Here is a 14,796-nt window from a genome sequence, read left to right on the forward strand (position 1 = left end):
TTATTTTAGAAAAAATCATTTTTGTCTTCATACTCTTTTCTCTCTCTTCCTCCAGGTTATCTTCTATGACAGTGACTGGAACCCCACGGTGGACCAGCAGGCCATGGACAGGGCTCACAGACTGGGTCAGACCAAGCAGGTCACCGTCTATCGCCTCATCTGCCAGGGCACCATCGAGGAGAGGATCCTGCAGCGGGCCAAAGAGAAGAGCGAGGTCTGAAATTCAATCACTCACACGTACAACACATGAAATATGACAAAATAAGTCTAAAAGAATTGCAGAGAAGTAAAATATATACCGATTTAAGGTAGAGTCATAGAGTCGATCATTCAAAAAGGTTGTTGATATTTGAACTAAATACCCCAACAAATACAGCCCTCCCACAGTTTTGATTAAATCAAGAAATTAGTATTAATCAATTTAAAGTATAGCTCTAGATTCCTGAGGAGTTTTCCTTTGAAATATATCCCCCCAATGAGGGTCTCTTTTTTTAAATGTTGCTTTTAAAAAATATATTAACAGCATTAACTCATTTTTTGAAGTTATTTGGCACCTGAACACATCACAGACACACTATTATACTCCCATTAATCTGAACTCAATTTGAGAGTTTTTAAAAAGCTTCTATTCCACAAAATCAATACATAAACAAAACACAAGCAGGAATAGAAATATGAATTGACGACAGAGTTGATTAATTCTGTGTTGTTCCTGTGTAATAAGATCCAACGGGTGGTGATCTCTGGAGGCAACTTCAAACCAGACACACTCAAACCCAAAGAGGTGGTCAGCCTGCTATTGGACGATGACGAGCTGGAGAAGAAATGTGAGTATTTGAAAACAGAGGCATGATTTAGATCAGTGCACCTATTACAAGAAGTAAGTATGAAGGAACATTTTAAAAATCATTGTGTGTGTTCTCCCGCAGTGCGTCAGAGACAGGAGGAGAAGAGGCAGCAGGAGGAGAGCAGCAAGGTGAAAGAGCGCAAGAGAAAGAGGGAGAAGTACGCCGAGAAGGTATGATCAGCAGAAAGCTAAAGGACTGTCTTGTGCATAAGTGGAGATTTTGTGCTGCTGATGGTGAAAGCTATAGAAAAGGTCACAGGGTCACTAAAGACATTTAGATTTATTCTTAAGGGATCATAATTATCCACAGCAAGTTTCATGGGAATCTGACCATCCGTTTGAGATATCTTGTCAGGGACTAAATAGTGTTAGCTGTAAGGTCAAAGGTTGACTGGAATCATTAGAAATCATCCTCTGGGGGATCATATCCAGACCAGATTTCATGGCAATCTGGCCAGTAGTTGTTGAGTTATCTTCCTCCGGACTCAAGCGTCGGGTAGGATGTGAGATATAACTACAACCTAGGAAAGGAATGGGAATATATTAATCACTGTCCGCTTACTGTCTTCTTTACCGTGTTTCTGCTTCTAACCTGCAGAAGAAGAACGAGGAGTCGGAGAACAAGAGGAGAAAGGAGGTGAACTTGGTCATCTCTCACGCGCCTTCAGCCGACAACTCCAACCTGTCCGCGGATGGAGACGACTCCTTCATCAGTGTGGAGATGGACTCGGCCATGCCCAGTCCCTTTAGTGAGGTGAGGGGAATCAAAGAACAAGATTTGTCCTTTTTTTATGGAAGTGAAGGAGAAGAGAAATGCAGCGGAAGAGTGTGTGTGTGATTTATGATGGCAGGATAGTTAGTGACTGCTCCATTATGTCACTTTGACCTGCATCCACCAACTCACTCTCTTATTCTGCATCTTTTGCTTTGAAATTCTGTCGCCTTTCCCCACCTTCCTTTTCTCATCCTTTGTCCCCTCTCAATATCTGTTCCTTTGTTTTGTTTATTGATTATCCTCTTTCCATGTGTTCCTTTCCTCTTTCTTTCTATCCTTCTGTCTCTCCGGTTTCTTCTTTACTTACCTCATCTCTCACTTTTTTTCCCTCCTTATCTATTCAATCCTTCTCTTCCTCTACTTCTACCTCCCATCCTCCTCGCTTTCCTTCTCCTTTTTTGTTCCTTTCACTTTCCCTCTACGGTTCCCCTCTATTTTACCGGCCTGGTTCCCTTGTTTCCCTGTGGTGCTGACTCCCAGCCTGTGTGTGTGTCTGTGTGTGCTCCTGTACACGGCCAGATCTCCCTGAGCAGCGAGCTCCAGCCCGGCTCATTGCCGCCGGACGCTGACGCGGACGAGAGCAGCAGCGACATGCTGGTCATTGTGGATGACCCGGTTTCGTCTGCGCCGCAGTCCCGTGCCACCAACTCCCCCGCTTCTGTGTCCGGATCGGTCTCTGACAACATGAACGGTGAGAGATCAAACGAGTTTTAGCTGGTCATTGCCCTTTGTGTGATTATTTATTTATTTAATGCTTATTTGTATAGGGTCAAGTTTATAGCATGAACTAACAACACATACTACAGAATTTATAACCTAAGCTAGTTTGCAATGCCCGTCCCTAGATTGGCCTTTAAAAATACATAAAACTCTTCAATGAAATACATATAGAACTGCAGAAAAACTCATCAATATACACACATTAAAACACAAAACATCATAAATGGACAAGCACCAAATCACTCATGACCACATTACTGATCCCTCTTTAAAAACTGTTTTAATTTGAGTTTAAAATGATCCCGTTAATCATCCATTTTGGGTTCTGTGGGTAAAGAGTTCCACATATTGATCCAAACAAACAAAAAAACAAAAAAAACATCTCTCCAAGTGAGGATTTACAAAAGGGCACCATACAATTCCCAGTAAACGGGCCTCACGTTAGAGATAGAAACACTGAGAGGTATCACCAAGTCACTGAGCACCTGAGGAACCTGGTCATTTAGGCTTTTATAGATTAGTTATAGAAGTGTTAATCGCTTGATTATATATCATCATAAGAGGCTTGATTTTTGTAGATGCTGCTTGTGACCAAAAAGTAACACAATACTGTGAAAAGATCAGTAAAACTATTTGCAGCATAAAACAGTAAAAAGTCTCTAATGAGTCTAAATGTAATCAGTGTGTAAAATGTGTTCTGCTCATCAGCCCACCCTGCTACCTTATGATGTACGCTGTCAAAATGTTCATTTTTGATGTTTTCTTAGCTGAGTACAATCTTGGTACATTCAATCTGTGCAGCTGCCCTCCGTTCTTAAAGCTCCAAACGTGCCAAACAAAACCTATGTACGTTCTCTATGAGACAGTATTATCACATTACAGCGATGTTGGAAAAGGAAATAAGTGTGATTTACATGAGTTTCATCGCTGCACACGGAAGTCTGGCTGTTCTCTTCAAGACGTGTGTTTTAATAGGCTTGAGTCCATTAAGATAAGTTGTCTGTTACCTCATATGTATCATGCAGCTGATTATTTAGATTCATGAGGATTTTATTGGCTGTAATGTTCTGGATCCAGATAGTGAATATATAGTTCATATTACTTCTACGGTATATCTGTACTTTGGATGCATCGCAATTCATTGAAACCCATTTGGGATTTTGGCTGCCATGCTAAGAGGCGCCTGCCAGAGAGATTATGAATGGCCTCTGCTAACCAGGCCCAGTGAGCTGGGAGGAAGTTTCAGAGATGCTTTAATGAGAAGTTTAGATGATGGAGTGAAGGTTGGAGTGAGGGAGCGATTGGTGAAACTTAGACAAACGAGTGAAAGGGGAGGAAGAGTGACATTAAAGAGGGGAGGGTAGGAGTCAGAGATTTATGGAGGGTCTTTATCTGTGGCTGGGTGTTAATGATAGGCTAGGCTCATACCCCCCACAGAGAGGGCTTGTGTACCACAGTGTTTGGATGGAAACATGCTAAGAAAACGCAGACCAGTGGAGAGACTTAAGCACATTATCAGTGAGGCAGACACAAGCTCTAATTCTGCAAGCGTTATGGAAAATGGGAGCACTGTTTCTGTTTTTGCTTGAGTCTGTACTTAGGCTAATGATGGGTAATGATGAATGTGTAATAATTCTTCTAGATTACAGTAAAAATAACCACATCAGTATCTTTTGAGGACTGGGGTTAAGACCAAGCCAGACAGAATATCTCTCTGCCAGAACTTTTTATTAGTACTGTTTATTCCTTCCTAACTTAATTTCTATCCTGTCTGTATGTAATATGTTCATGTACGCATTCAAAGAAGAGCCAATACAAAGGCAATTATAACAAAAAAAATATAAAAAGAAAAGCATTTGTCTGACTTTTGTTTTTCCTTCCTTCATCAGGCGTCTCAGCCTCGGACACAATCAGTCCCGGCAGAGGCAGGTCCGGGCGGAGTCGAGGACGCCCTAAAGGATCAGGAGGTGGAGCCAAGTCAGGAGGGAAAGGACGTGGGCGCAAGTCAACAGCGGGTAGTGCGGCAGCTATGGCAGGAGCAATGGCTGGTGCAGCAGCTGCATCAGCAGCAGCATATGCTGCTTATGGCTACAGTGTTTCTAAAGGTTAGTAAATACTGATCTCCAACTAATGCATGCATGCACAGACATGGCGGTCCATGTCTGTACTGTTGTGTTGTTTCATGCCCTCTATTTACAAGTTGTCACACTTCCTCTTTGGCATGGTTTCATCTTTAAAAGCAAGTAGGGATACACTGATGCAAACATCTGGATTATCAGAGCTGATACTGACCTAATTAAGCAGATCAGCTATCAGCCAGATGTGACAGATCAACAATTAAGTAAAGTTTCGTGGCATTATAAATTTAATTGCCTTCACTATCAGTCACGGTTTTTAGTACCACAGCAACTCTTGCCTAACATTACTTTACAAAAAAAAATTCAAAAGAGTGAGGTATACATATTTTAAATTTTGGGAAAAGAGGCGTTATATTGGATCAGGAAAAAAAGAGCGATTATATACCTATAGTTTAGGTTTCGGAGTCAGTATCAGGTGAGAAAAAGTCAGATTGGTACATCTCTAAATTCAAGTTCCCTTCTCTAGTTGGTTCACATATTTGGGAAAACATTTTCCGATAAACTTACTTGATACTTGTTTTTTAAGGAAATGGAAATGATTCTCACAGTTTCCTCTGCAGTGATTGTGTCGCTCTGGCTAATGGCTCCAAATATTTTCAAAATTTCACACTGATGTAAAACATTTTTATAGTCTTGATAAGGAATGTATCGCCCAGTGTCACTGTTTAACCATCTTCATGTCTGTCTCTTTGTCCAGCTGGCCTCTCTGCATCCAGCCCCCTGCAGCCTTCCCTGGGCCGGTCTGGTACCAGCCCCGCCTTCAACCCCAGCAGAAGCTCGTCTCCTCAGGCCAAAGGAGGCACCTCCACCCCGAGCCCCCACAAACAGCTGACCCACAGCCACCACCACAGCAGCCACGGTGCAGTCAGGAAGGGGAAGGGCCCTGGCGGTCCTGGGGCTCGATGACGCACTCATACATTCTGAACACGCATGAATGTGCACTCACACACGCACAACTGTCTCACTATAGAACACACACACACACACACATACACACACAGATAACTGACCTACTCTCACTGTGATCCCCACAGATGTCCTAAGCCTAAACTAATAAGTAGGGAGTACAGTATTTATAGTAAGTGAGGCTCACTACCTGGAGGACCATGCTCTTGCCTGCTGACTCAGCAACTAAAAGGACCCTTTTCACACCTACACACACACACACACACACACATACACACACAGTCATTTTAAGGTACAGCCCCTACCAGCCTCCATATTTTTCGTGTTAGTTTTTTTATTTTAATATGTCCAAGTCGGTGGACAAAATCTGCCTTGAGTATTTTTATTTGCATCGTGACGAGTATTTCCAAGTGCTTTTTGAGAAGACAAACTACTTTTCTACTCATGACGGGAAACTCTTTTGATTTGCTACCTAGCTACAACAAAGACGTGAACCAACACGTGTAGCTTAAAGGGCTTTGAAATCCTTGTGTTTGCCGGGGTAGTGAGGCAAAGAAGTTTCTGTCAAATGCACTGAGCCACGTCTTTTGTTTTTTTTTTTTATTTGTTTTTTTTTCTTTGCGTGTGTGTTATTGTCATACATGTACATTAGGTTATTTAATTGTTCTGTAGATATGCTCAGTGCAAACTGGTGGATGATTCTGCATTTCACAGAGCTTAAATGTGAACCTTACCATACCAACCCATACTTTACCAAACAATACGTCTACAGCTTTTGTACTAAAGCTCTTATTTTTATAATAAAAAGATGTGAGTACCCGTACCAACATGGCAGGTCTTAACATTTTTTGAAAAAAATGTATTCCAGTACAGCAGGAAATGAAAATTGATTATATATATTTTGTCTAATGGGAAAACGAATGGATGATGTAAAAAATTATATTCCAAAATGAGGGTTACTGGCTGATACGGCAATGCTGCTAAATTAAATTTATGAATTCATTCATGATTTGGTTGTCTAATATTTAAGTTATTTCAATTTTTTTTTTTTTTTTTAAAAAAAAAGGCAATTCATCATAATTGTGAATGGGATATTCACCTGTAAAACAGTGTAAATTGTACTGAAGCCATTTCTATTTTTCAGAAACCGTTTTCGTGCTGAGGAGTCTGTGGTTCTCTTTGATGTCATTGATGTTTTAGAAAAGGTTTGCATCGGTGTCCTGAGTTGAGCACTACATCTGTTATAGGTTTGTTTGTTTTGTGTTTATAGTGTGATTAAAATATGATGTTCTATATTGATGTACATAATGATGAGAGCAACATTTCCTCTGGCTTTTCCCCCCATTTGCCTGTCTATTTTTATAGGTTGTGTGTACATATGAATAAATGCATCTGCCATTTTACTAACAGGAGGAGCCAACTGAAAATAAATGAGTGCTAAATCAGCCGTCCTGTTTGTTTGTAATGATTTTTGCTCACTTAAAGCGACAGTACGTAACATTTGAAAGACAAAATAACACATTCTTCCTACAAATTTAGTGTTGAATTCGTATTTTTATATATATATATATATATATATATATATATAATAAAAGAAACCCTCAATTCATCAGGACTTTTGCTGCTACAGTCTTGCGTGGTCTGGTATGATAGCAAACTTATGATAGACATTGCTGTTACAGACAGTCCAGATTCAGTTTGCTGACAATGACTTTTCTCTATTTGTGACACTGTTACTCTGAGTTTCAAAATTTGCCATTATCCCGTAAATGTTACTTGTAGCCACAGTGGCCAATATTCAGGAAAAGTTACATAGTCTTGCTTTAAATCTGCATTGTTGTTCAGCACAGTAGTATGCTAGGGGATAAGTAAACTTGGTGCAATCATATTAATCAACAAAGGATGGGTAAAATAATGGAAACATAAACAATATGTGATTATAAAGAACTTAATAAGGAGCAAGGCCACACTTGGCTACGGTTTAACTTAAAGGACCAGTGTGTAGGATTTAGTGGCATCTAGCGGTGAGGTTGCAGATTACAACAAACTGAATACACCTCCCCTCATCCTCCCCCTCCAAGCATGTAGGAGAACCTACAGTGGCTGCAAAACTCGCTAAAAAATGCAAAAGGCCCTCTCTAGAGCCAGTGTTTGGTTTGTCCGTTCTGGGCTACTGTACAAACATAGTGATGCAACATGGCAGCCTCCGTGGAAGAGGACCCGCTCCCTATGTAGATATAAAGGGCTCGTTCTAAGATAAGAAAAACACAATGAGTCTTATTTTCAGGTGATTATACACTTAATTAAAACATATTTATGAATATTATATTACATTTCTCCCAAGTCCACTCCTCTAGATGTCTCTAAATTCTACACACTTCACTTTTAAAGAACTGATTACTTCTGAAAATGGGTTGATGGAGATTTTAGAGGCCATATCATGAGTTTGACGTAGTCCTGATATTCATGAAGCTGTGGTGACCAGTCCTGTAAAACGGCTTCTTATTCCTTGGCTCTACAAAACAGTCATCAGAGGTAATAACAAGATGGATGCTCATATATCACAGGAGAAAATGATATCTGCCAGCTGAAGAGTACCCTTCAGCATGCAGTGCAAGGGTAAGAAACAGTTCATCAGACCGTATCACTTTCCTCTATTGCTCAGGGGTTCTTACCACAAGTTATGTAACTTTGTGCGGTGGCTTCAGAAATGGCTCTGCTATAAATATCACCTCTATAAAGCTCAAAAACTGTTTTTGTTGAGACTATCACAGAGGTATTGAATCAACTTTGGCTTTTTTTTAAAACCATAACTTTGCTGTCTTTGGCAACTATCCTGTAAAGGCTGCTTATCCTTGTTGGCGAGATTCAAGTCTCAGACGTCTCCCCTCTGACACCTGCAATCACAGAGTTTTAGAAACATGCTTGTTGAGACTCAACAGTCACTGAAACCTGAAGGCCATACTGAATCCCTTCGCCGAATATGCCAACTACAACCACATATTTTGCTTCGCACTCAGTTTTTGCAAAACACTACACACAGTTACAGTGGTGGAAAGTAACTAAGTACATTTAGTCAAGTACTGTACTTAAGTCAATTATGAGGTACTTTTATTCGACAGCTTTAGTTACTTTTCAGATGAAGATTTGACACAATGGATAATATAACAAGTTTTTAAAATACAACACATTGTTAAAGATTAAACCGGTGGTCTCCAACCTTTTTGGCTTTTGACATCTTACCAAAAGCAGTGTGTAGTCGGGGTCACATTTCAGATATCTATGAGTTTTTAACAGCTCCTCCAAATCTTGATTTTTCCCTCTAAACTTCTCACAAGGTTTCATTTCAATAAATGTTCAAATGATCCAGTATTTCACTAAAAATAGATTAGGGAAAAAGTCCAAAAACTGAAAATAGATTTGGGTATTTGAACTTTGTTCTTTCTTCTTTCCTCTCCCATTAATCATCTCAAGACCCCCCAGATTTATCTGGTGACCCTTTGGTGGGGTCCAACCACTAGGTTGGGAACCACTGAACCAAACTAGCTAACTGTACATAAAGTAGTTCAAACTAGCTCCACCTCCAGCAGCTACAACAGTAACATGCTGCTTACACACTGATGCTTCACTATTAATAATGTAATGATGTCATATATAATAATATATCAATCAGAGGGACCAAACCACTACTTTCACTGTAATACTTTAACTACATTTTGCTTCTGATACTTATGTACTTTTACTTAAGTAGGATTTTTCATGTAGGACTTTTACTTACAATGGAGTATTTTCACATTATTACATTGAGACGTTTACTTAAGTAAAGGATCTGCATACTTCTTCCACCACCTGTGGTTTTCTATTTTAGGCAACATTCAAAAACATAATCCTATTTGGAATACCTCCCTGTCCAGTCCTAATTTCATTTATGGTGCTCCAACATTCAAAAATTAAATGTTTTTCCAGAAAAAAATGATTTGGCTACTGTGGATAATCCACAGACCTCACTGTGGACAGTTTTTATTGGAACTACTTTCTACTTAAAAATAGTCCCTAGGAAAATTGTTGACAGTGAGGTCTCAGGAACTGGGACATTGTTCTTGGAAAACATGTTGCTGTCGAGTTTTCCAGATGTAATTTTTCAGTCCTTTATTCAGCTGCATTATATTGTAATGAAAGCAGAAATTTTAGAGGAAGACATTAAAATTCCTGGCACTGTAAACAGCCGTAGGGATAGGGAAGTTTTTTTTTTCTTTTAAATTTTAGGTGAACTGACCCTTTAACAGATACATTGTACATAACATCTAAACCTTAGCACCCCACACACAACCCAACCAAGGTAATCTATTTCAAATTTTCTGGGTGGCAAAGGTCTGAGACATCAATATTTTGAAGTGCACCTGAATTGACAGCAGTATATTTTCACATGGATTGGTGCAGGGCCAGTGAGATTTCATCTAGATGAGTGCCTCAGCGTGTTCTTCCTGGTGCACTCTGACATGACCACGGAGCAGACTGTAAACACAGGACTTCCAGGTCTGGGCTTGTTCCCGGCCAGCAGTTATATAAGCCTGTGCACCTAGATAGACTCTTGACTTGAATCCCATCCAAGGTACAAGCTGCTCCGGCCAATGTTTGGGAGTGTCCAATGTATGTTTGTATATATGTAGTCCAGGGACCTGTTCCAAAAAGCTGGTTTATTGAGTTATCTGGATAATACTGCTGAATAAAACCCAGTTAAAGTGGAACTGATGGGAAAAGGAAGGTAATCTAGGTACGTGTAACTCTGTAAGCCTGTTTCTTGGAACAAGCCCCAGGCATGTACAGTATGGCTATCAAATGTGGCATGTGTACACAGCTGACATATCCACATCTCCACTGATATTTTATGTAGAACTGTGTTTTACTTTGTGACTCGTCAAAAGAAAACAGTGTCTCCTTTCACTGCAAGTTATATAAAAGTTTGTGTTGTTTCCTTCTCAGATTGTTTAATTTCAAGCATTTTTAAAGATATAGAGGTCAAAATGTTCAGTTTTACCTTGGAAAAAGGCACAAATTACAGAAAATCTGTTTAAAAAAAAAGTTTATTCGCCCCCCCCCCCCCCTTAATCTTGTGACACTTCAGATATATCTTGATTGTTAACAGGATGATTTTGGCCATGCGATTTTGTAAGTCAGTCATTATGGCTTTTCCACAGATGGATGTGAATACACAATACTCCCCCATTTTCCAGATGAAAAAAAAAAAAGGTACCGTTTTATACTGCACGCATCTTCAGAGATTAAAGGCGTGTAATTTAACAAGCCATATCCAAGCGTTGATACAATCAGCACAAGATGTTGGCTGGCATTAGATTACAGAAAAGGAGGACACATCCCACTTACTCACATGAGTTAAGACAAACAACAAAAGTGATTTTTATCTTTTATTTGCCTTTACAGTGAATGGAAAAGTTACTACAAGCAACTTTTTAAAAATGCACCATAAAAATCATCACAGCAGCCGTTTGGTGAATTGCGAATAGGTTGAACTGCTACAATTAATTTCTATACCGTCTGAATGGACTGGACGGAATTTGAACTGTGCAAATTAAAAAAAAAAAAAAAAAAAAAAAAAAAAAGGTCGATGTGCATTTTATGAAACAGAACTGCACAGATGTTTACAGGCAACAATTCATTGATATTGCAACTCATGTAAAAAAAAGCACCAGGCTTTACATTACAATGTAAACATGAGGTCATGCTTCAGGAAAAAAAACAAAACTAACTCCACTTAAGTGTCACACTTCCCTTTTGTTATCACTTCAGTATAGGGGTATAACGGTACACTGGGTTCACAGTTCGGCACAGCGGGGGGGGTGGGGATGTAATATTTTGGTCTTACATTTTAACAAATGTAAAGATCCAACAATGACTCATCGATTATAACTTTTACTGACAGTTTAGTTTTGCTGCAGTGGAAAAAGGAATATGACCCGTTTCTTGCAAGGAGTCAGGACACCTGCTATATGCCGATTTATGGTCCAATTGTATCTGAAGTAGTTGAAACTAGCTCCACCTCCAGCAGCTACAACAGTAACATGCTGCTTACCGAACCGTGATCATTTGGGACGAATTCACGTACCGTTACACCCCTACTTCAGTAGCATTATAACACTGCATGGTAGTTATGAATATATTTTTAACATCATAATGTAGAGTTGGACCGCATGACTGATGAAAAGCTTCAGTGTTGTGGGTGTGTGTTTGTGTGTTTTGCGCATGTATCCACTATTAGCTAGTGAGACAAAGGGTACAAGCCACTGGGCTACCAACAGAAACAGATAGACCACCATGGTCATGGCTGCTGCCTCGATGGAGAACAGGTGATGGTCCTCCACCTGTGGGCAGCTGCTCCTCATGAACTCTGCCAGTCGGAGCAGGTACTCCAGGTTGTGGCCCGTCTTCCCTCTGCACATAACGATCTGGGCAGCAATCTCCACTGGGCTGGCCTTCCCCAGGTAGAGAGCGTTGTCAGCGGTGGCGATGTACACCAGCGCCTGAACTGGAGACTGATCCTCCCCCTCAGGGAAGAAATCAACCATCTCGGTGATGTAGCCACCGCAGACCGTCTCACGCACATTCAGGTACTGCAGGGACTTCTCCACTTGAGCGCCCGTCACCTCGAACGCCACACCCCAAGTGCTGGCCTGTGACAAGAAAAAATAAAAAAAACTTGTTAAGACATATGATTCAGAGGGGAGAGATAACAATGAACCCTTGAAGCTTGGAAACTCCAGTAAACCAATAGGAAGTAGGGCTTTCCACTTACGTCATCATCCTTGATTAGAGTCACCACTCTTCCGGGCTGCAGAGAGAAGAAGAAGAGAAATAAGTCTTGCGTCATGGACAACGCCTGGTAGTCAGGCCACAACCAGCAGCATCACAGCGGCTGGTTTGCCAACAACACAAGCAAATCATCATGTGCCAAAGTAAGCAAATACACTCTGAATCTTACCGTCTCGTCGTTTCCGCGGTGGAAGTTATCTCCGTGCCAGAAGCGTCTCTTGTAGCCTTGAATGTAACCGACTTTGCTCCTCTTGTACTCGAAGTCAGGTTTCCACACCAGTGACCCGTACCCGAAGATCCACAGGCTTCTCTTCTCGGGGATTATGTCAGACTTCATTTTGTTCGGTAGTGTTTGACGACGTTGAGATGAATTTATGGATCACTTTTTTCCCTCTCTCTCTCTTTCAACCACTGTTGAGCTAAGGCGACTAGCTAGCTAGCGTCAGCTTCCTCCGGTCCAGTAGTAGAGGCACCGGTTGGCTCGCCGGTATACCGCGGACGGTATTGGAGCCCAACTGCTTGGCAGTTGCGAAGATGGAGTTTCGCGGTTGATTTTTCTGTGCACGATGCATTGCCATTGCATTAGTGGTGCCGCATTATGCCTTAAAAATCCATGGCAGCCGCCTTGGCCTTCAGATCAATTAAAAATGTCAAAAACCGCTTTGGCCAGCTGCTCCGCCAGCCAGTGAAAACTCGACTTTAAGACTAACGAATGAAACGATCGAGGCCTGATTAGATAATTTTAGCGTTTCAAACACCTTACTGTTAGCCCGGCCTTTGTCTTCAAGCGGCAGTGATTTGAAGTGTTTCCTCGATAACATGGCGAAGCTGTGCTCATCTATTTATACAGCCAGGGCAATTGGGCGTATCCACTTCTGTATTTTTGACCAATAGGAATTAAGGTACGTTTTTTTACCCAATAAGATGTTGGTGCGCTGAATAAGGCAGGACTTTCAAGCCAAACTCGTTACACTATTGGCTAAAATTTCATGTGAGCCGCACACTCCTACCCTAACAGGATTGGCCGATGAACTGTCACTTCAATTGACTCAATTTATGATTGGTCGCCCGTGTTGTCATTCTCCGAAGATATTTCAATGTGGCTCACTGTTCTGGCTGATGCAACTTCCCACAGCATTACAGAGCAGCTGCAACAGGGCAACAAACCAAGACGTTGCATCAGATGGGATACAGGGCAGGGTCCTAAATAGGACGGTGTCAAATGTGTGTGTATAATATGTGTCAAAATTATATTTAAGTTAAACTCAAAATAAATTAAATGACCAAACACAGTCATGAAATGTGAGTCTGTTGATTAGCACCCTACATGGATGTTTACATGAGCCAGGGATTGAGAGGGCTTTAATCTAGTGACGTAGCTCAAAGATCAAATACCAAGACAAAGGTCACCTACCACTGAGGATCCCTCACTTCACTCCTAAATCATTTCCTCCAGAACAAGAGAGAAATCTGATAAAACGAGGTGGGCAGTTATTTTTACTGTCAAATTTATTCTTTATAATGTACAAATACAGGTTGGACATTGTAATGTTTTTATACCTACAGCAGGAAGGGTAACTTTGACAGGCCACATATGATGGTCACCCCTGGGTCAGCTATCATTTCAAATCTAAAACTAAATCCACCTTTGTAACCACACATGGCAGTGCCTTTTTATATACTGTACTCAACAAGCATCCTACTTGGACAGCCAAATCAAGGTTAATAAAAGGAACGCAGGATTTCTGTCTTTCTCTCGGGATAGCACGGGGCAGACGTGGTCTGCTGGTCCCTGTTCCTTCCACTCCCTTGTGCAATGTGTATAGCATTCTTACATTCTTGAAGGTCTGATACTCCCCTCTTCATGACAGGGCCTCAAGATCAAGGAGCGCACTGTAACGCTTAAAGATATCTATTTGATTTGACTAATTTGGATGGAGTTTAAAAGTTTATCTGAAGCTAATATGAAGCTTAGGATAAACTTTTAAATACATACTTTACACAGAAGGAGGCTTGTGGATTTTGGCCCCGATCACTTTCGTTGTAAGTGCATCATGAAGGGATCTTTTATTGGCCAGGAGGAATGATTACAGCAAGAAAAAACATGTGTCACTGTCATTTGGACACGTGATTATTGTTTTAAGACAGAGGTTGATATGGTGCTTTAGTAGTGCGTATCTCCAACAAGGTTTATTGTTTTACCACAAGCCCGTTGACAGATAAGCACGGAGCTTTCAAGGCCCCTGGAGCCTCGACACCAGGTTTAGATCGTGAACAACCCACGTGCATTTGTGAATCAAAACCGCCAAAACGCTAACTGCAGTGGAGACCCAACAAACACACAGGAAGATGATCAAGATTGGTGGATCCGATATGATAGCAGAGGCTCATCTGTGCTCAATTAATAGATTATCTATAAATAGCTGGCATTATCTGCCTTGATAAGAGGGCAGACAACTGTATCAGCTCTTCATAAAGCTAAAGCACCATACAATGCAGGCCTTTCGGGCAACCCCGTGTCATGCACAAGCTCCCATCCCATCATGCTTTGGCCTTTGATGTCCATCCATTCCTCAAGCCTG

General features: G+C 41.0%; 2 protein-coding genes across 4 annotated transcripts in view; one reads left to right on the forward strand and one right to left on the reverse strand.

The window, feature by feature from the left end:
- The window catches only part of ino80 (INO80 complex ATPase subunit), a 36,596-nt gene extending 30,160 nt beyond the window's left edge, over positions 1-6,436 (forward strand). For 2 of the 3 annotated variants that reach the window (XM_044329614.1, XM_044329615.1), the window contains exons 31-37: positions 56-214; positions 725-827; positions 930-1,018; positions 1,446-1,601; positions 2,103-2,313; positions 4,232-4,447; positions 5,178-6,436. In XM_044329614.1, coding sequence (XP_044185549.1) covers positions 56-214; positions 725-827; positions 930-1,018; positions 1,446-1,601; positions 2,103-2,313; positions 4,232-4,447; positions 5,178-5,386 — 1,143 coding nt within the window. In that variant the 3' untranslated portion in view covers positions 5,387-6,436. The remainder of the gene's footprint in view (positions 1-55; positions 215-724; positions 828-929; positions 1,019-1,445; positions 1,602-2,102; positions 2,314-4,231; positions 4,448-5,177) is intronic. The other variant, XM_044329616.1, reaches the window with a different exon arrangement.
- Positions 6,437-10,799: 4,363 nt separating this feature from the next.
- On the reverse strand, positions 10,800-13,049 carry chac1 (ChaC, cation transport regulator homolog 1 (E. coli)). The gene is made up of 3 exons (XM_044329618.1): positions 12,384-13,049; positions 12,198-12,233; positions 10,800-12,075 (listed from the first exon to the last, which is right to left on the reverse strand). Exons 1-3 carry the CDS (start codon positions 12,549-12,551, stop codon positions 11,554-11,556), a joined length of 726 nt encoding a protein of 241 aa, XP_044185553.1. The 5' UTR covers positions 12,552-13,049; the 3' UTR covers positions 10,800-11,553.
- Positions 13,050-14,796: the final 1,747 nt, after the last annotated feature.

The sequence above is a fragment of the Thunnus albacares genome, chromosome 16 (genome assembly GCF_914725855.1).
Source record: "Thunnus albacares chromosome 16, fThuAlb1.1, whole genome shotgun sequence".
NCBI lineage: Eukaryota > Metazoa > Chordata > Actinopteri > Scombriformes > Scombridae > Thunnus > Thunnus albacares.